Source organism: Peromyscus leucopus, chromosome 18 (genome assembly GCF_004664715.2).
Source record: "Peromyscus leucopus breed LL Stock chromosome 18, UCI_PerLeu_2.1, whole genome shotgun sequence".
Lineage (NCBI taxonomy): Eukaryota > Metazoa > Chordata > Mammalia > Rodentia > Cricetidae > Peromyscus > Peromyscus leucopus.
Window position 1 is genome coordinate 36,688,845 of NC_051078.1, and position 22,579 is coordinate 36,711,423.

General features: G+C 41.2%; 1 protein-coding gene across 1 annotated transcript in view; it reads left to right on the forward strand.

Moving 5' to 3' along the window:
- Positions 1 to 22,579, forward strand: part of Cfap54 (cilia and flagella associated protein 54) — a 303,089-nt gene that overhangs the window by 173,098 nt on the left and 107,412 nt on the right. Inside the window, exons 48-51 of the mRNA XM_037211918.1 lie at positions 3,106 to 3,159; positions 7,873 to 8,077; positions 13,597 to 13,676; positions 16,930 to 17,099. Coding sequence (XP_037067813.1) covers positions 3,106 to 3,159; positions 7,873 to 8,077; positions 13,597 to 13,676; positions 16,930 to 17,099 — 509 coding nt within the window. The remainder of the gene's footprint in view (positions 1 to 3,105; positions 3,160 to 7,872; positions 8,078 to 13,596; positions 13,677 to 16,929; positions 17,100 to 22,579) is intronic.

The window sequence follows — 22,579 nt, forward strand, 5'->3', positions numbered from 1 at the left end:
ACTGGTATTTGGAGGTGGAATGTAAGGGCAGAAGTCAAGGATGACTAGAGATTTCAGCCTGAGCAGTTGGCAGGTAGTTTTCATATACTGTGAAGGAGGCGTTGAACATGTTGCATATGAGATCCATAGACATCTAGGTGGTATAGCATCCATAGTGTACAGTAGTAATGTCTGGAATTCAGGGAACCAGTTGGAGTTGCATAGATGAAGTTGGGAGTATTAACACCGAGATTTAAAATAATAGGATGTGCTGGCTAGTTTTATGCCAACATTATAAATGCTATCGTTGTCAGAAAAGAGGAAGACCCAATGGAGAAAATACATCTGTAAGAGCGGGCTACAGCCAAGCCTATAGAGCAATTTCTTGGTGATTGATGTGGGAGGACCCAGACCTTTTGGATTGGCGGTCCTGGGTTCTATATGGAAGAATGCTGAGCAAACCACGAGAGCAAGCCAGTAAGCAGCACTCTTCCATGGCCTCTGCATCAGCTCCTGCCTTCAGATTCCTGCTCTGCTTGAGTTCCTGTCCTGACCTCCTTTATTAATCAACAGTCATGTGGAAATTAAGCCAAATAAGCCCTTTCTTCCCCCAATTGCTTTTGGTCATGGTATTGCATCACAGCAGTAGGAACTAAAACCCCAGCGAAGACGTAGGATTAGTTGATGTTGACTTGAAATAATCTGGGAACCAAGGCAGACTATGAAAAACAGAAGCTGAGAGAAATGAATTTAGCATCATCCAAATGTACAGTCCAGGAAGAAAAGATGAAAAACATGTGTATGGATTGCAAAACAAGAGTTTTCAATGGCCATGTCCTTCAAGGAAACAAACAACAATGAAAAATTCAGAAGCCATTTTTTACAGGAACATCCCAAACTTCATTTTCATCTAGTAACTTTCATAAGATGAATGTGTAGGTGAATCATTTCCCGGTGGATTCTGACTTCAAATTTTGTATTCTCAGAGTTAATTTGCAGCTTTCCACCTTCAATTGGGAATTTAAAAGTGTAATTAAAAGAGAAAATGCTTTCAGGGTTTATAATTAAAATAGGTGCCAATGTTATTAGGCTGTAGGCCAGTTATTTAAAGAAGGGTTTAATGAATTTAGTTTCACTTGCAAAGGAAGAAGCTGAAAAAGAGTTATAGATTACCATTCAACTCTTCAGAGTACTTCAAAAAGTTCTATATTGTACCATATATTTGTATCAAGAGTCCCCTCTTGTCACTACATATAACATCCTATTATGGAGTCCCTTCATTTATATCAAGGAAGGGTCTCTTTTTCGAGTCATTTGTTTTTCAGTATCTCATAGATAATAAGAGTACCTTCAGAAAGGGAATTCTGTAGTACTGGTGCTGACTTACAATGTTAAGGTATTTTGACTTGGGCATCTAGTGAGAAGGATTGAGGAGGGAGCAGTGTATTTGGGAGGAGATTCCAGAATGTATTCGGAGTGAGAAGGAACAGTCCACAGCAACAGGAGTGAACCAGTTCAAGAGCACTAGTGAAAATGTCATTTCTCTGGGTTTCTCGGACTGGGTGGAACATTAATGCCCTGAGTTACTAGGCTCCCCTGAATGTTCTTTGGGCCACAGAATGTCCTCAGGCAAAGAGATACAGGATCTTGAGCTAGGAGACCACCTGCATATAAGTGTGGTGATATTGTGTTCCCGAAAATATTGTGCACCCTAATAAACTTATCTGGGGTCAGAGAACAGAACAGCCCCTAGATAGACATAGAGGCCAGAAAATGGTGACACACATACCTTTAATCCTAGCATTCCAGAGGCAGAGATTCATTCGAATCTCTGTGAGTTCAAAGCCACACTGGAAACATGTAGGCATGGTGACAAGAGCCTTTAATCCCAGGAAATGATGGCAGGGAACAGAAAGGTATATAAGGTGTGAGGACCAGGAACCAGAGCCTGGTTAAACTTTTAGACTTTTAGCAGCAGTTCAGCTGAGATTCATTAGAGTGAGGAGTCAGAGGCTTCTAGTTTGTGGAAACAGGATCAGCTGAGGAATTGGCAAGGTGAGGTGGCTGTGGCTTGTTCTGTGTCTCTGATCTTTAAGCGTTCACCCCAGTACCTGGCTCCAGGTTTGTTTTTATTAATAAGACCTCTTAAGATTCATGCTACATATAAGTGACTTGTCTGTCCCTGGAAGCTGTTGCATACTTCCTGGAGACTGAGGAGATAGGAAAGCTGAATCAGTTTTGTCTCCTATGAAGGTACATGTTTTCAAAAGGATTGCCAGGGTGAAAGGGATGCATTCTGTTCCATGATACTACATTTTCCTGCAGGAACAAATGTTTCTTTCCCCCGAGCCAGAACAATTAGAGCCGACCATGAATACTTGATTCGCATACAAAAAGGAAAAGAAGCACCGTCATTTGAAATAACTACTCAATTTCCCCTCAAAATGACACAGTTTTAAAAGTGAGACTATCGCTTGACTCTGCCGGAAGTGCAGTCACGTGGTGTGGATGGGAGGGGTGGGAAGCGCAGTCACGTGGTGTGGATGGGAGGGGTAGGAAGCATGGTCACGTGGTGTGGATGGGCGTGGGAGCTGAACCAGCCCCTTTCCATTTCCTTGAGATATTCTTGTCTTCTGACCCAGAACTCCTTCTAAGATTCAATCCAAAGGCAATATTCAAAATGTTCACCGATATTATTTTACCTGATGATGTAATGATGTAACCATGGGGACTGACCCCACTACACAACTCAAAACAGCGAAGAAATTCAGTTCTTATGCTATATTTATTGGTACCTTCTAGACTGAGGTTTGCAAGTCACTCAATTTTGTAGGAATAAAATTAGATAATTGTTAGTGAAAATGGAATATGAATGAGTATATAATTTAAAAAATAATCAGTAAGAAAAGGACAGGAAAGACATCAGAATACTAACATTTACTGCCTAGAAGAAGTTGACTTATATACAATTTTTAGGGTTTTTTTATACTAATATTTCTGACTAGATCATGTATTACTTTGACAACAAATTGGCACTTAAATGATTTTAGGATACAGTAATATTTCCATTTAAAAGAATGCTCAAATAAATATGGATTCTACTGTTAATATTTTATATTTTGACAGATAACTCAATCATTTGACTCTGGAAAACCTCTTTTCAATAAAGACAACATACAGGTAATGACAATATTTAGTGTGCAAATGTTCCAAGTCATTTTACCCTCTTTGGCAGGTACAGTATTTGATTTTGAAATCCTGCTCTATATGTACTCATCTATATGTATTCTTCTCTTTCTTCCTCCCCCGTTCTATTGTTGACAAGGTCTCATGTAGCCCAAGCTGCCCTTAAACTCACTGTGTAGCCAAGGATATCCTTGACCTCCCAATCTTCCTCTCTCTCTCTCTCTCTCCTTCTCTCTCTCTCTCTCAATGTCTGCTAATAGGGTTTTGATCACAAAATTCTGAAGCTGAAGTTAGAATTGTGTCAAACTGACTTGATGTCTGGGCTAATAACTAGCAGTGATTGCTCTGGCTTCTAGAACAAGATGTGTTCAGTTGGCTTGTCCAGCCACGTGTCCCTGGCTTTCCTATTCAAATGTCTTGGTTACCTAAAAGGCAACAACAGACTCCCATGGTAACTAAAGGACTTCTTACTATTTGGAGCAGTCCACGTGTTCAATATGGCTGCTACTTGTATCCATTCTTCTCAGTTCTGGGACTACCTACCAATTGCAGGGTGTACCATTATGTAATATTTTCACACGCAGCTCCTCTGATTTCCCCAACAGCTTTTGCAAAATGAGGATGAGATTGTCTATTAACACCTGTCAACCATCAAAAAAATTGGTATTTAAGCATTTGATTTCCTAGTGGCATTTAAATATTTTTAAAAACAACTTTAACAAAACCCCAATAATGTTATTAGCATTTTAAAGTGCTTACGTGGAAGCCTTCTAGGATGACCTTTGTCACAATGGTTAGGGGAGGTGCTGTGGACAGAGAAGACATGAGTTCAGTAATCTAGGAGCAGTTAATGTGGACAGATAGATATACATGGGATTTATTGATTGATTAACTGATGGTAGCAAACAGCATTCTGCCTTTAATTAAGCTGTGGTGATTAATGTTCCTTGTCAACATGACTGGATTTAGAATCCCCATGGAAACAGACTTCTGGGTGTGTCTAAGAGGGTATTTCCAGAAAGGCTTAACTAAAGAGAAAGGATCCACTCTAAATGTGATCAGCAATATCCCATGGTCCCAGCTCCTGGGCTGAATGCAAGAGAACAACTATTTAAATAAATGCCTAGCGTCAGTGCTTATCACTCTGCTTCTTTGAGGTAGATGTACTGTGACCAGCCATCCTCTGCTGCCATTCCCTCCTTGAGATGATGGACTGGACCCTCCAACTGGCCCAAACAAACTCTTATTTTCTTAATTTGCTTTGCAAGGTATCTTGTCAGAGCCATGAGAAAAGTAACTAATACAAAAAACATTGCCCAAAAAACATTGGTCCCCAAAGTGGAGTTGTTGCTGATAAAGCCCGACCATGTAGAGCTTAGGCTGTTAGAAGCTGTTTGCCGGACCAACGTAGGAGAGCTTGAAGTTGCAGGCTAGAGAAGCCCTAGAAGGTTATGTATAGAGCTTAGTGGTCCATTCTACTGGGAGTTTGGAAAACTAGAATGCCAAGAAATTGTGGATGATGGACGTCTGGCTCATGACATTTCAGAGGGGACCATGGACTCTATTGGGAATTAGATGAGAAGCCATTCATGTTGCATTTTGGCAAAGAATCTGGTTGTGTTCTGCCCGTGCCCTAACAACTTCATTGAGCTAGATTCAAAAGCAGCGAAAGATTTTATTTGGCAGAGGACATTTCAAGACAGGGTGACTTTGTGTTGTGGCATGGGGTAATGCTGACTGCTTTCACTTAGATTTACAGAGAGACGGGGGTGGGGGGGCAGCAAATGGTACAGAATGATGTGAAAAATATAAAGTTTTTCACAGAATGGAGGGTGTGAGCATTTAAAGTTGTTCACACGATTGTTGTAGAGGAAGCAGCAGCATCATTGGTAAAGAGATTAGCACACTAAAGGGATACCCAGTGCTATACAATGGCAAGTCAGAAAAGCGCCCTGCGGGCAAGACTCTACCAGCCAAAGGTGAGATGGAAAGTTGTGAGGGAGAGAGCTTAACTCCTAGTGCTACCAAGAAGCTGCCAGCTTCGCACTATCCACCTAGAAGAGGGTTTCCTTAGCCTCCAGTCCACATAGTACTGGCTTTGTATAAAAAAGGAAAGCAAATTGAACACCAACATTCAACTCTCTTTTTCCTGGTTGTGGATGTAGTGTGTCCACATTCCTCCGTGTTCCTGATGCAGTGGTTTCCCTATTGTGGGGTAGAATAACCCTTCTTTTCTGAAGCTGTTTTTTCGAGCATTTTTGTCCTAGCATCGAAAGTAGCTAATACATAAGGTATTTATTTTAAGTAACTCAAAAACCATATCCTCAAAACTGCTCTATTTTTGTTTTCTTTAATTTTGATAAAGCATAGAGCCTCTCTTTGTTAAATGTAATCTTACTACTTTTCTATTATTGTGCATTTTATATCATAAAGTCCACTTTGAATTATGTTTCATATCATTCAATATTTTTTCCTAAGATTTTATTTTAATTCATAAGCAAGCTGCCTGAAATGAAAGGACTGGTATTAGGAAGATAAAAATTCATATTCATGTTTAGGTGTTCCAAAACCTTGGGGAGTTTAGGAATATTTCTTTCTTTCCAGTCACAAATGCCAGGTCAGCCTAAAAACACATTTCTTATGGAGCAGTGTTTGGTCTGAAAAGAATGTCTGTCTGATCATTTCTTTTGACTCAAAAAGAGACTGACAGCATAATGGAAACCCAATTTCTATTAGCTAATTAATTAAAACAGTACTGTTGGCCTGCTTAAGACTCTTCAGATTACACTTTGCGTTTTCTGCATAGAGGGAGAGAAAGGAGTGTTAAATAGCATTACTAATTAATCTTCCTTTGATCCTCAAGTGTTTGTGTGTAATTGTCAAGGCTCATTAAATCAGTTTGCTGAGGAGGGAAGAGAAGAGAAATGTCCTCCCTCTCCTCATCCCCAGCCAGTCTGTAGTTTCTTCTCTGGATAGGGCGGGCTAATGATTTTCCTGGTGCCATGGTGGGTCTGCCCCTCTGGCCCAGTGGGTGTTCCACATCTGCTCTTCCATACACATTGGTTTCAACCCATAGAATAGATTAAGAGAGGAGGAGCAGAGACCAAAGCACCTAATCTGCCCACACCTGTCATGGTTGCTTCAAATTCTCCCAAATGATGGAATTATTTTCTTGGTTATGTAAGGCAAGTAGTTTCTCTCTTTTCTATAATAGATAGCCCCAGCATCTTCTTTCTGTACCAGTTCAAAAATGATTAATAGTCTGTTGCATCCAAGGCACCGTTTGTTCTATGGCCGGCAACCATAGCCAGTGAGCGTCACAGGCCAACACCAAGTGCTTACAGAGCTTACACTTTAATGGGCAGGACTAGTGAAAATAAATGCCATAAACACAAAGAAGGGGCTCACGTTGTATATTGGAAAATACTCAGCAATGGGTGTGCAAAAGGAATTAGGAGCATTGTAGTAAGTGGGGGTTGTAAAAATCAAATGCAGTGAGCAAGTTCATCTTCTCTTAAAACTAGATGGGGCTCACGCAATTTCAAGAAAGAATCCTCTAGAAAGAGGGAACAAGTACAGGGGTCTTGAAGTGAACTTGCTTGGGTTGGTGATAGCCAACCTGGCTAGTGTGGCTGGAGTTGCGTGGATGGTGGAGGAGCAGTAATACATAAGGTCAGAGAGGTCAAGCTGAGAAGTCTTGTAGGGACATTGTAACATGGACTCTTACTGAGCAAAACGGGAGAGCTTTGAGCAAAAGTGGGGTCTGATCCACTTAGGTTTTCCTTTTCCTTTTTATGCTTTACATTTTGTTATTTATTTGGGTAAATGGGGCATGTGCCACGGCATGCCTGTGGAGCTCAGGAGACAGCCTCTGGGAATTGGTTTTCTTTTGCTATGTAGGTTCCAAGGGTCCTCGGGATTGGTGGCCAGCACCTTTACCCACAGAACCACCTCACTGGCCTCCAGTTTTAAAAAAGATCTCTTTAATCTGTTGAGCCCACCACGTGCCAGGTATTATTTTGGTTGTCTGTCAACTGAACATGAGCCAGTAAACAACACAGACACATTTTCAGCCCCTGGTAGATGGGGAGAGGGAATGGGGTGGTCAGAATTTAGAAGAGAGGAGGGTGGGGAATGACTAGGTGGGTAGACAGGCGGTCTCTAGGATGATTGCTGCTGATGGTCCTTAATGGAGGACCACTTGCACTGCCGTGCGATTTTCCACTGCCCACCCCTGCAGGCCATCCAATGAACTTTAGAGTCTTGGCTGCAGAGGAAGCCGGTATGAGATGGAGAGAGAGGCTGGGGAAGGGCATGATTGAGCATGGATGCTGAGTCGGGTAGGGAGACTGTTTTCCTGTTCTTGTCCAGTCTGTACTCATGGTAACTGGAAACAGCCTATATAGGTGTGTGACTGTCGAGCCTCTGCAGTCTCCCCAAGCTGGTAAGGAGTCTGTTCCCTCACTCTGACCCCAGAGTGAGGTTTGGTCGCTCATTACGTGGCAGGGCAGGGTGTGTGTGTGTGTGTGTGTGTGTGTGTGTGTGTGTGTGTGTGTGTGTGTTGAGGAGCTGGAGTGTTTCTGCCATTTACGGAACTATCATGTCTGATGCTTCATCCGATACTTCATTGGAAAAATGAAATGGGACCAAAACTACCATGTGAGAAGATATTTAACCAACTTCTCCCTTTCCCCGTCTCCTCTGTAGGCGCTTGAAGATTTAATGAACAGAGGCTTGCCTCTCATTCTCGTTACTCTTGGCCATCAGCATCTCTTAAATAAATTTAATTTTGTCAAGGCATACTTCTTCTTAAGTTTGGCTGCAACAATAAACTGTATCCCAGATAATTCACCAAGAACACTGTACCACGCGAGTGTTGAGAAGAGCAAACCCAACCTCCCAAACCTGAAAGGTGAGCTTTGGTTTCCATTCCTGCTTTTTCCTCAACCCTAACCACCTGCTCCCAATAATCCATATAAATATGTATGAGCATGTATTTTTCCTCTTGAAGTCCTGTGGCACATATATGTTTATGTCTTGGTGCAAGTGCACACGTATTCATCTGTCCATCCATGCATATCCATAGAAATATGATGAATGCACAAAATAGAACTTTTCACTGTTGTACAGAATAGAATGCTTCCATTTTTATATATTTCTAATTTGTCTCAAAATAGCATTTTAATTTGACTTCTAATTGGGCCCATTGATTGTTCAGAGCCTGGCATTAAATTCCTACAGACTTGTCAAATCTCCACAATGTCTCTTGCTTATTAATTTCACTTCATACTGTTTACCACTCTAGTTGGCACTGCGAACCTGTGAGAGAGGAGCCTAAACATAAACAAAAACATGCAAGAACAAACTTTATTTGGAGCATCAGACAATGTATACTCTGAGGGTTAAGAGTCACATGAGTAAAGTGTCCAATCATACGACCAAGCTGCATGTGGCAGGCAAGCCACACGGGACAAAAACATGTTTCTCTATAGAGCCATGTAAACAAGTGACAATAGCCAGTTGTAATGAATAATCTAAAGCAAATTCACCTCATCCGCTACACCTGGGAGGGGCACGACAGCACATTCCAAGAACAACTTCATGTTTTTGAAGAGGCTGAACCACAAGAGCCTTGTCTTGTTTTCTTGTGGTTTTCTCACAAGCACTCCGAAGTCTCCCCACACAGCTCCACTCTTGGACCATGCTCCGACACACACTATTGCAATGGAGAAATATCATTGATGTTGCTGGAGACCTCTTAAGTTTCATCTGGCTTGTTTTGTGGCCTAAGATCCATTGTGGTGAATATTTTTGGTGCACTTGGAGAGAATGTGTATTCAGATTCTGTTGAATGGTGTGGTCTGTAAATGTCTGTTAAAGCCATTTAGTTTGCAGTTGCTGTTCCAGTCCTCTGTTCCCTGCTGACTGTCAGCCTAGACAATCTATCTATTTTGGGAAGCAGGGTGTTGAGGTCTCCTGCTTTTTCCTTATTGCTGTGTCTCCCTTTGATGCTGCTTGTTATTGCTGTGTATATCTTGGTGCTCCAAATTAAAATACACATATATTTACAATTACTGCATGTTCGTCGTGTATTAAGCCTGTGGTTTGAACGAAAATGGCCCCCAAAGGGAGTGGCACTAATAGAAGGTGTGGCCTTGTTGGAGTGGGTGTGGTCTTGTTGGGGGAAGTATGCCACTGTGGAGGCGGGCTTTGAGGTCTCATAAATGCTCACGATACTGCCCAGTGACTCAGACTACTTCCTGAGGTGGACTGGGGTAGCAGCTCCTTCTCCAGCACCATGTCGGCCTACATGCCACCATGCTCCCCACCGTGATGATAATGGACTAAATCCTGAAACTGTACGCCTCCACCTCACTGAAATGTTTTCCTTTGTAAGAGTTGCTGTGGTCATGGTGTCACAGCAATAGAAACCCTAACTAAGACAGAGTCCTTTATCATTTTATGACGTCTATGTCTGTGACCATTTCTGAATGTCTCTTTTGTTAACTATAAGTTTAGGCCACTCCTTTGATTGCCATTTGTGTGGAATACCTTTTTCCATTCCTTCAGGTTCGGGCTATGTGCATTTTCAAACTCAACAATATAATTTGAAATTATTACTTTATGTAATTTGACGACTTTTAAAGAAGCTGTAATAAGAAAGCAGAGCAAATGCATGCTTACAACTCCAGCTCTGGCAGTCCCCTTTATCACTTGGGTCCTTGTAATCTGTCCCTTATTCGTGGCATCTGGGAGAATTTCCTTGGTCCAGTATAGCTGTCACTCACTTGATTGGTGCTGTTATTTGTAAACATATCACATGCCTCTTGCATTATAGATCCAGTGTTTGGTCCACAGGATTTTGTACAGTTGCTGGTTGGTGAAACGCAGAGAAGAAAGGGGAAGTGCACACACAGCATCTTTCACAACACAATCAGCCCCACTGCTGCCCCCGACTTTTCATATGGATTTGGGTCATCCATCATCCAGGGTCACTGGCTGTTAGCCCTCCACATCTCTTTTCTACTTACATTTATGGTGTGTCTGAGAGCAAACATTTTCTCAGTCTCTCTTTAACTTAAGAGATTTCTTGGCCTTCATTTCTGAAAGATCACTTTTGGTTTTGGGAGTCTTGGTTGACAAACTGTTAGTCACTCTGAAGGCGTTACAGCATGTTCTGTCTTCCATTGTTTCTAATGAGAAGCTGGGAATTAATCTTGATAAATCATTTTCTTCTCACTACTTTCACAATTTTCTTCTTACTGATTTTCAACATACTTCCTCTCATATTACTAGCATATTCTATTTATGGGTCTTTTTTTTTTTTTTGGTTTTCAAGACAGGGTTTCTCTGTGTAGTTTTGGTGCCTTTCCTGGATCTCACTCTGTAGACCAGGCTTGCCTTGAACTCACAGAGATCCTCCTGGTTCTGTCTCCCAAGTGCTGGGATTAAAGGTGTGTGCCACCACGCCTGGCTATGGGTCTCTTTATAGTTCTTTTACTGGGAGTTGGTTGATCAACCTGGATGTGTTGAATGTTTCCTAATAAAGTTCAAAAATATCTCTGTGTGTGTATACATGTGTATGTGGGCACACATGTATGTGTGTGCTTATGCACAGGCCAGAGGAAGATGTTTCATATCTTCCTCTATCATTTTTCACTTTATTTGTTGAGACAGGATGTCTTATCACATGTGAAACTTGTTGATTAAATGAGACTGACTGGTTACAGAGCTCCCAGAATCTACCTGTCTCTGTGTCCACACTGGGGTCGTAGGCATTCACAACTATTCCCAGATTCTATTTTAGGACTGGAGATTTGAACTCAAGTCCTAGTGCTTTCACTGAAAGTGCTTTTATCTGCTGAGTCATCTTTCCAGTCCAATTTGGAGGACTTTTAAACTATTCTTTTTTTTTTAATTTAAATATGTGTGTGTGTGCCAGAAAATGGCATAATGTCTTCCTCTACTGATCCTTGTTTTGTTACCTTGAGAAGTGTCTTTCACTCTTTTGGTGCTTGCCTGGCCAGTGAGCTCCTGGATCTACCTGTCTCTGCTTCTATAATGCTGGGTCCTTGGGCATGAGCATCCACACCAGGCTTTTTCATGGCTGCTGTGGATGTCAGAGGGCCGGTTCTCTCCTTCCACCTTTCCATAGATTCCTAGGATTCCAGCACACTTGGCAAGGAGCTTCTACCCTTTAAGCTATCTGGTCAACCCCAGCTACCACTTCTTTATTTATTTCTTCTGCCTTTCCTTCTCTCCCCTTTCTCTGTTACTCCTATCATGAATGTGTAGTAAGCTTAATGAAAACTCAGATTTCATTGGTACTGTGTGTTTTTCTTCACACTTTTTTCTCTGATTTATCAATTTTTTTCTTTTACTAGTCCCAGATTTAATGTGGAGCCCCTGTTGTCAGTGTTTACTTATTGTATATTTTAGCTCATGTAAATTCATGTTTTGTAATTTATCCACCAATGCTTTTGATTTGATCAAACATTGTCACCAAGCCTTTCTTTATATCATCAATTATGGTTTGCTCTAGTTCTTCTTAGAACTACTTGTGAGTAGCCTGCTGAATTCATGGTGTGGTTTGGGTATTTAGTGTCTCATCCTATGTCTTGAAGGCTTGGTCCCTTGCTCGTGGCTCCAGTCATGGAGAAGGGATTGAATTATGAGAATCCTAACTTTATCAGTAGATAATTCACTGATACATCCAGAGTTGAATGGGATATTAGGAGGTGGAGCTCAGTTGGAAGAAGTGGTCCATTGAGGGCATGCCTTGGAAGGGAATCTCCTCTTATTCCATTTCTTTTCCTCAGCCCACACCACCACCCTAGGGAGGCAGTGTCATCTAGACTTTCTTTTACTCTCCTGGATTCTACCCAGCTGTTAATCTCTGTGAATTGCCGGCTGATTACATTATTATTTGGACAACTTCTTGGGGGCATAATTTGCCCTTCTTGTCATATAGTCAAGGGCTAATTCTGAAGTCAGTGCTCAGAACTTATTCTGAGCTATGGAGGACCCTGGATTTCTCTCCCTCCAGTACTTTCCCACAATGCAACCAATGCACAATTTAGCCCATGTATCTGATTGAATCCATCAACGTTTTCTAGACCTTTCTCTGTAACCACTGGCGTTCTTGAGCATGTCATTAGAGTTGAACTTCTCTAAGCTCAGCTACAGCTGAAATTGTTAAGTTCATTTGCCCATTTGCTATATGCCTTAGCACACTAAGACTATAAGACATTTTAAAAACAATTTCCCCATGGAGTAGGTTCTGAAAGCTCCTTGAATTCTCATACTAGAAGTTGATCTCTCTAGTCTCTTTTTTCTGAGAAAAAAGCCTAAATCTATCCCTTTTACTTAGCTGACCTATAAGCCTCCTGTTTTATGAGAAGCAAGGATTGCGATGGAAGAAGTCAGTGCCAAATCCCATTTGATTCTAAAATCATTCTTTCCATTTGTCAAATTTGTAGGTAGATAATGTTTCTGTAGCAATGTATAGTGACTTGTGATTCTGCATTTGGTTGAATGTCACAAGCAAAGACTTTTATCTAAATCCTGTTTCAAAATAAGGGCAGACTTTAGGTTGGAGATCAGGTATTTGGGAGCTACTTAACTACATTGCTTGAATAGACTTGCTGTTCCAGATGGTCCCACTCTCTGCTCTTACAGCAAGGGCTTCTACATATCAATAAGAATCAATGCTCCTGCCATGGTTTGAATAGGAATGGTCCCCATAGACTATGTGTTTGAATGCTTGGTCCATAGGAGTGGTGTGGCCTTGTTGGAGTAGGTATGGCCTTGTTGGAGGAAGTGTATCATTGTGGATGCAGGCTTTCACATTTTATGTGCTCTAGCCACACCCAGTGCAGCAGTCTCCTTCAGCTGCCTGTGGATCTAGATGTAGATCTCTTAGCTCCTTCTCCAGTACCATGTTTACCTGCATGCCACCATGCTTCCCACCATGTTGATAATGGACTAAACCTCTAAAAATGTAAGCCAGCCCCAATTAAATGTTTTCCTTTATAAGATTTGCTGTGATCATGGTGTCTCTTCACAGCTATAAAACCCTAATTAAGACAGCTTCCAAGGATTTTTTGTTGTTGTTTATTTGAAGTGTTAGAAATTTATGAAAGACCAGGAGAAGAACCACAATTTTATATTGGAAATTAATAACCCGAGTCACATCATTCAATATGCAAAGGATCTTTTTAGTGCTGTCTGATTTGTTGCAAGAATAAGCATCAGCATTCTAAGGTATATTTAGGGAATGCCAATACACATATGAGTTTCTAATGTTCATTGTTGATTTTGTTTAATTATATTTATTTATGTATTTCATGAATGATAGATTTTTAACAAGTATAAATACTATTTAAACTAAATATTAATCCTTGATATTTCTAAAAAATTTTATGTCTTTAGATTTTTTCCCAAAAGATAATGAAAACTCACACTGTCAACTTTTGAAATTTAGAGATGAGTATACTCTTAGCATGATAAAGGTAAGCCTGAATATTTCATTTTTTTCTTCAAGTCATGGTAAATTGTTTATCAAAAATGCTCACTACATAATAGATATTTTGCATGGTGTTTTATTCTCATATTTCTATGATATAGGTATTAATCATTTTTTTTTACTACACTGTTTCATAAAAAACAAAACAAAACATAAAACAACTAAGGTTGCCAGGCTTTTAATCCCAGCACTTGGGAAGCAGAGGCAGGTGGATCTCTATAAATTTGAGGCCAGCCTGGTTTACAGAGAGAGTTCCAGGACAGCCAGGACTACAAAGACAGAGACCTGTAGATGTAACCAACCGTCTTATTAAATAAGAAACACAGAAACAATGTAAAAGAGAAAGCCGAGAGGTCAGAGCTCAGAGCTAAAATCTCACCCTGTCTCCTGCGGTCCCAGCTTCCCGAAAAGAGAGCTATTTCCTGTGTATATGTCGATTTTCCAGTCATTCTGCCTTCTCATTGGTTGTAAACCCAAACATGTGACTGCCTTGTCACTGTCTGAATGTACAGCCCCCTAGGTCTTAAAGGCATATGTCTCCAATGCTGGCTGTATCCCTGAACACACAGAGATCTATGGGATTAAAGGCGTGTGCCACCACCGCTACAGTCTGTCTATGGCTCTAATAGCTCTGACCCCCGGGCAACTTTATTTATTAACATACAATCAAAATCACATTTCAGTACAATTAGAATACCACCACAGAGACCCTGTCTTGAAAAATAAAAACAACAACAACAATAATACACACACACACACACACACACACACACACACACACACACACACAATAAAACAAAAAACCAAAAAATCCCTAAGGTTTAGACAATATATGGAATTTACTAATGTCATTCAAATAATAAAATATAGATCTTGGAATAGGATTTATTATTTTTTTTTTACTTATTTAAAAGCTCCATGGTTTTACCCATTACACTAAATTACCTATAATAGTCCTTGCTTTGTAAATGCAAATTTTTAGATATCTATTTCTTTTCTAATTTATTTTTATTTTTTGAGACTATAATATAATTACATCATTTCCCCCTTCCCTCTATTCCTTTCAAACCCTCTCATACACAGACCCACTTTGCTCTCTTTCAAATTCATGACCTCTTTTCCTTTAATTGTTGTTACATATATGTGTATATAAATATATATTCCTAAATCCATAAATACGACATGATCAGTCTGTGTGATGTTACTTGTATGTTATGGTTTCAGAGTTAATCTTTAGCATCAGGTAATTAGTTCGTGTGCTCTGCCCCAAGGATGACTAATTCTCCCACACTCAGCATTCCACAGTTGCCTGTAGTTCCTTGTGTAGAGATGAAGCCTCATGAGCTTTTCCCCTCCCACTAGCACAGCTAATGATGTCTTCCTTCAGGTCCTCAGGCTTCCATGCTGATGAGATTTCATGCATGCAGCTTCTCTCGTATTTCTAGAAGACACACTCTCACAGTACCTTTACTGGCCCTCTGGCTCTTAAGATCTTGCTCCCTCTTCATGTCCCCTGGGTTTTGAATGCAAGAGCTGTGTTTTAAGTGTTTCATTTGGGATGGGGCTCAAAAGGTGGACAACTCTGCATTTTGATTGGGTTGTGATTTTCTGCAATGGTCACTGTCTATCACAAGGAGAAGTTTTCTTGATAAGGAGTGAGGACTATACTCATCTGTGGGCATATGGACAACTGTTTAGAATGTAGTTAAGGATTATTGTGCTGGTTTAGTATAGCAGCAGTTGCAGGGTCTCTTCCAAGATCCATCAGTTCACTAGCCCTGGGTAGTTTGCTAGGTTTCCAGCACCACATGTGATTCTCATCTTGATGAGCCTGTCTTAAGCTCAATTAAAGTACTGTTGGTTACTAGGTATGTGTACCACTACTGCGCCTTTAGGAAAGTCCTGCCATACTGGTTGTTGTTGTGGTTCATAGACATCATAGTTGGGTAGGTCATTGGTTATATCCTTCTCTTCGAAGCTTGCTTGGTACCCTTTTACAGTACTGTGAGAGCTAGTTCTCCAGGAGGAGGCTTTTAGATCCAGCCCACTGTCAAAAGTACATGTTGAGACCAGTTGTTTGAAAGACTGTCTTCTGCCACATTGATTCTGTTTACAATTGATTGTATATCATAAAATATCATTACCTCCATATTACTAATTAAGTAATCAGAATTTAACTTGGAATACAGTCTGCCTTCATTATGGATTCTGTCTGCTAATTAGCCCATTTGCTAGCATTTACTTGTAACTTCAAAAAGCACATTCTTGACATCCACACTTTTATAATCATTTGTGGACATGCTCAGTATGTCAGAAACATTTGATCATAAAAATATATATGCACCAAGTATGTATGTGACTGACCATGGTGGAAGAGATTTTTCACTGATGCTTTGTTTTCTCCCTCTCTTAGACTGCCAGGTGGCCCTTCTGCTTCTCTGGTCTGTTAGTACAGGTTGAGTGACTCTTACCAGAATCTTCAGATTCTGTGGGATTTGGTAATATTTGGATAGATGTCACTGCTTGAGCATCCCTAATCTAAACATCTGAATGCTTCAGTATCTGTTGCTTTTTGGAATGCCATGTCAATGCTTAAAATATTTTAGCTTTATATTTTTGCATTAGTAATCCCCAAATATGTGCTATATCCCCTCACTGTGTTTCTGTTGTCAATGAGTTTTGTGATATATAATGTCCCTCATGCAGAATATTATGATGATGTGTAGGTGGATTTTTCTGTCCCACCTGTCAGCTCCCAAATAACTGACATGGAGACTTCTTATTAATTATAAATGATCGGTCAATAGCATAGGCTAGTTACTAGCTAACTCTTACATTTTAAATTAACCCGTATTTCTTATCTACCCTCTGCCACATGGTGGTACCTTCTTTCAACATAGCACGCTCATCTGCTCGAGACGCTCCAGACTCTGCCCCTCTTCTTCCAGCATCCTCTCAGCTTGGCTCTCCTGTCCATATTCTACCTGTCCAGCTATTGGCTACTCAGCTTTTTCATTAACCAATGAGAATAATACACATTTGCAGTGTACAAAGTTTGTCCCACAGCAATGGTGTCTCGTGTTTGTGATGTGCCTTACAGAGAAAATAGATACACCATATAAATTTTATTCAGTCATGAGCTACAGCTCTTTTGTGTGTGAACTCAAGGTTAATGAAGAGTTGTCAAGAGTGAAGCTTTGTCTCTGAATTTGAGTGACCGTGTGGTGCTCTTTCTTTAGTCAATTTTACTGATGGAGGCTGAAGACAGGCTCAACTGCCTGGTGTCTGAGATGGAGCATCAGTGTCACAAGCCCCTCTGTCAGTGCTCTGTTGGGGAGCTGGAGACCATGGTGGAGGCCAGACTTCAGCTGGCAGCAATTGCCCTACAGAGACACCGGGCAGCATATGGGTGAGTCTCCTGGAAGAAGAGGAATACCACCTCACCCCCTCAGCCCTTCATCTCCTCATCCCTTCATCCCTCTCGCTCCTTCATCCTCTCACCCCTCACCCCCTCCTCCTCTCATTCCTCATCCTCTCACTCCCTCACCCCCTTATCCCCTCATCTTCTCACTCCCTCATCCTCTCACCCCTCATCCTTTCACTCCTCACTCCCTCATCCCCCACACTCCACTTACCCACTTAACTCCTCCCCTTCTTCACCCCCTCAACCCCTCTCCCCCTTCTTCCCTTTGTCCCCTCACCCCTCACTCTCCTTACCCACTTACCCCAAAAGTCCCAGTTCCCTGTCGTTTGGTGGCAGTGGGAAGTTGTTTATTCTCATTTGTTGAATATTCACATTTTATAAGTTTTGGAGAGTCCTAGATCTATAGGGGAGTACTTATTTTTAATTATTCACAGGGTTTTAAAATTAACTTTTACATAGAACACTTCAGTTTTCCATAAAGAAATTCCTTTATTCAACATACTAGGTAGGATGTTTAATATCATATATAAAATGAACAAATTAATGGTGCTTGACTTTTGTTTATTTTTTAATAAGAAATTCAATTTTTATAGTTTTTTAAACACATAAAGGCTTTGGAGTATTGTTTTTCTTAAGCACCAAATAAAAATATGAAAAGGGGCTTAAGAGATTGTTCAACAGTTAAGAATATTCTTCCAGAACATCCAGATGGGGTGACTACCTGTAATCCAGCTCTGGAGAATCCAGTGCCCTCTTCTGGCCTCTTCAGGCTTCTTCAGCCACTGCTGTACATGACACACACACACACACACACACACACACACACACACACACACACACACACTTAAAAAGACAAAGAAGATCTGGATTTTAAAAAGTAGCATCATCTGACCTGTTGAAGGCTAGACTGTGTGACCTTGTTGAGGGCTGGACTGTGTGAGACCCTGTTGAGGGCTGGACTGTGAGACCCTTTTGAGGGCTGGACTGTGTGAGACCCTGTTGAGGGCTGGACTGTGTGGAGACCCTGTTGAGGGCTGGACTGTGAGACCCTTTTGAGGGCTGGACTGTGTGAGACCCTGTTGAGGGCTGGACTGTGTGAGACCCTGTTGAGAGCTGGACTGTGTGAGACTCTGTTGAGGGCTGGACTGTGTGAGAAGCTGATTATTTAATGCACAGTGTATCAGAGCTTTTATTCATCTTGGTCATTGATTCTTTCATTAGCTATCTCACTACCACACTCTGGTTTAGAGACTGATGGTGCAAAGGCACCTTTATCCACGTGTTCACAGCTATGTATACAATAGCACTAGTACAGAGAGTCTTTATACTCACAGAAATAGTCTTCCAGTGGGTTTCCATGCCACTGGTGATAAACACATCTGTATCATGAAGTCCTCGGACACATTCACTAGTGGTTTGTTTACTAATACATATGTATATATACTTGTATCATTCACTGAAAATAGTTTGGAGCATTGACACTATGCTAAGCACAGGTCAATATGTGTAACCTGTACAAAATGCATAGTAGTACTGATGAAAACCCTCTGGTCAGGAAGTGTATCTCCTAACAGATGATAAGCAGGCTGCTAATACTCTTCAACCATAAGTGAGTCAGCTGCATACCATGTCTGAAACCATAAGCTCCAGGAGACCATCAGGAATAGGGACATTGGGCTTGAGGGAAGAGAAAAAGTTGTTTTTGTTTTTGTTTTTTGTTTTTTGTTTTGGTTTTTCGAGACAGGGTTTCTCTGTGTAGCTTTGCGCCTTTCCTGGGACTCGCTTTGTAGCCCAGGCTGGCCTTGAACTCACAGAGATCCACCTGGCTCTGCATCCCGAGTGCTGGGACTAAAGGCGTGCGCCACCACTGCCCGGTGAGAAAAAGTTGTTTGAAGATGATGTACTGTGGCTTGATAGAGTTGAGTGGTAGACTGTGTGTGTATCATGCCTGAAGCTCAGGATTTAAGTCCTATTATTTAAAGAGATAAAAAGTTATGTGTTGTAACAGAGAGTATGGGTCAATCTTTATGCTCACTGCTGACAGCTTTTGGGTTCCACCACTCCCCTTCTTGAACCCAGCACCTGTGTGAGCAGGTAACAAGGATCAGTTATGCCACTCTGGTGCTGGTAGGATGTTTAGACTCATGATCCGTGTATAGGAACCCTTACCCAAATGCCACCATCCAGCAAGCGCCATAAAACTAAAACAAACCAGCTCCTTTCCCCAATCTCTCAAGACATAGCCAAGCTTTCCAGTAACCTACCACACTCTCTCTAGAAGGCCTAGTGCTACACTCAGCAGATTCACACATTGGCTTATGTACATTGTATATGGATTTTATTCTAGAGACAGAATGAGGGGTAATTTTTCCATTTCTAAGCAGTCATGAAAAATCTATAAGCTCTCTGTGGAGCAGTGGTTCTCAGGGAATGCAGATGACTGGCAATGTCTGAGACCTTTGGAGGTGGGGGTCTGAAGACTGAAATATTTTGTTAGAACTAAGATGTGATGATTACCTGATTCACTGTATTATGCATTGATGCTGCCTAAACAACTCTAAAACTCTGACCCCTCAGCATGAATCACAGAGTGGGAAAAAAACTATGACATTATAGACGTTAATATTGCTCATGTGCAATTAAAAACAAAAGCAAAAGCCAGCTGGGGTCTGGAAAGATGACTCAGAGGGTAAGAGCACTTTCTGTCAAGCCCTATGACCCAAGTTCAATCCCTGGGACCTGCATGGTGGAAGGAGAGAACACACACACACACACACACACACACACACACACACACACACACACAGAGAGAGAGAGAGAGAGAGAGAGAGAGAGAGAGAGAGAGAGAGAGATATTAAAGCCAACTGCATTTAATAATGCCTTTGGTGAAGAAGCAGATGCTGTGTCATTTGGAATCTCTTCCCTACAGTGTGGACCTTCCCAGGCTGGTGGGATCTTCAGTGGGCTGTTTGTCTGGGTATTTCTGCAGTGTACCAGTGCTGATGGCTGTCTTTCAAAGGAACACATGGGTGATGGAATTGAGAGTTGAACAAGATGCTCTTTTCGTGGAAGACCATCTTTATTTGAAAAAACAACTGACAGACTGTGGCTGTTCAACTTGGGATATTTGGCAGACATTTTCTTGAAAACGATTATGCTACTTCTAGGAACAGATCTGGTAGTATCTGTTCCCTGTGATAGAATTTGAACTTTCAAAGGAACATCTGAATTTTGGAGAATATGTATTTGTCACACGAACATGAGAGTTTGGTTATATGAGTGGTAATATTCATGGAAATATTTTTTGAAGTATATAATTATTTCAATAATTGATGTATTTACATAACTCATTTTTTCCAGATGACTAGTGCTCAGTATTTCAAAATCTTTGTGAGTCCAGCAGAGCAATAGGTTTCAGTGTAGGAAACCTTCATCAGTGTGTGCTACAGGATTCTATATGGCTACAAACATTTAAGAAACTACCAAAGAAAAATGTTTGTAATTATCTAGAGAGGCCAATAGGGGGCCAGGGCAAAGGCTCAGTGGCAGAGTGCTCGCTGAACAAGCATAAGGACCTGAGCAAAGATCTCTGGCGCCCAGGTAAAAAGCCTGGTGGTATGCACTTGTAACCTAGTGTGGGAGTGGGAGGGAGCAGAGATAGGAGGATCCCCAGAGCTTGCTGCTCAGTCAGCCTAGCAGGTCAATGAGACCCATGTTCAGTGAAAGAACTTGTCTCAATAAGGTTAAAAAGTAATAGAGGGGCCGGGCGGTGGCGGTGCACGCCTTTAATCCCAGCACTCGGGAGGCAGAGCCAGGCGGATCTCTGTGAGTTCGAGGCCAGCCTGGGCTACAGAGTGAGATCTAGGACAGGCACCAAAACTACACAGAGGAACCCTGCACACACACATGTATATTCAGAAACATATACTCACACATACACCACACACATATGTAGACCCCAAAAGAAAAGAAAAAGTCTCCTTGTGTGAGGCTTAATCTTCTTTACTTTAATCAAAATAAAATGGGACAATAGACTGATGTACCAGCACAGAGAGGTTTTCCTTTATTAGAACAACCAGTAAATAAAGCCATAGCAGCCTCTGCATTCATGTTTTGGAAAATATTTTTTGTGTGTGTGTAAAATGTATTGTTTCCTTTAATATGTAATGACTTATTTTTTTATCCTAAACAAAGTCAATATTAAATAACTCAATTTTTGATATCTTAAATGTTGACAGCACTCTTTAGTGGGCCCAATAATTTAACATACACTAGTAGTTTTTAGGGGTGGATAGTGGTGTTGAGATTAAACTTGAGCTATGGTAGTTTAGAGTGATAGTACATTTATGGCCATCTTTATGCTACAGCTTATTGGTAGGGTTTGAAACTGTATTAATTACAGGCTTAGGCTTAGACTGTTACTACTAATCACAAATGATTTCCCCTGCCAGAGTTTGAGGGGTGAAGAAACTTTTACTATATGATTGCCAGTACACTCTTTTCCTCAAACTCTATCTCTGAGAGTAACTGCAGACCTAGAACATACATTCGCATGCACGCACGCTTGCACTTTCTGGTCATTACCTTCGTTCTTTACCTGTCTTTACCTTTACCTTTAGATATTCTATTCTCTTTTGGTACAGAGGACGTGAGTGATGAGTGATTTTCCTTTCTTTTTTTAATGAGAAAGGAATGGGAATAAGAAATTGTGAGATATTCAGGAAAGAGCTGTCATAATAGAGCGTTAATTTGAAGAATAGGCAGATGTGTGGTCGACGTACGCCAACTCTGCCAGTATATCAGAACACTCCCATTTTAAATCCATGAATGTGACCCCTGGGGAAAAAAAACCCTGAAGAACCTCTGGTGCTATTGCATCTGCAGAGCAGTCTTCATTTTGGGAAGGTTACTGTCAGGATGAGTGAGTTTTTCTTTTTGACCCCCTGACAGGCTTCTGTTGGGGGCACTGCTGAGCGTGTTGGACAATCCCTTTCCAAATGATGGTCAGCCTGACATTTCCTGATACTTCTAATAAAATTATGTGTCAAGGAAATTGAAAGGCACTTCCCCTGGGGTGACAGGTAGAGCAAGCTGCATGGATTTTACGAGACTAAACTGACCATTTTTGTCACGAATGTTAATAAGAAATAAATGGGATCTAAGCTTCCCACGCTGCATTTCTCCTTCTGGACTCTCTTTCAGAACCCCGCCCTTTTCATGTTGTTTAAGCAGATGTTTGTTTTTTTGTTTTGCTTTGTTTTTAATTTGTGGTCCAAATGGGAAAGCATCCAAGACTTTTGATTTTCTGACAAAAATGAAATCTCCTGGGATTTGAGACTTCAGCCTGGCTCATATTTCTGGACTTCTCTGGCTAGTGCAGTGGAGGAACTCGGCATTCTCCATTGTGCAGTTGCTGATGCTTAAATGTGGTCCCTGGAGATGGTGCCATGGAAACGCAGCCCTCT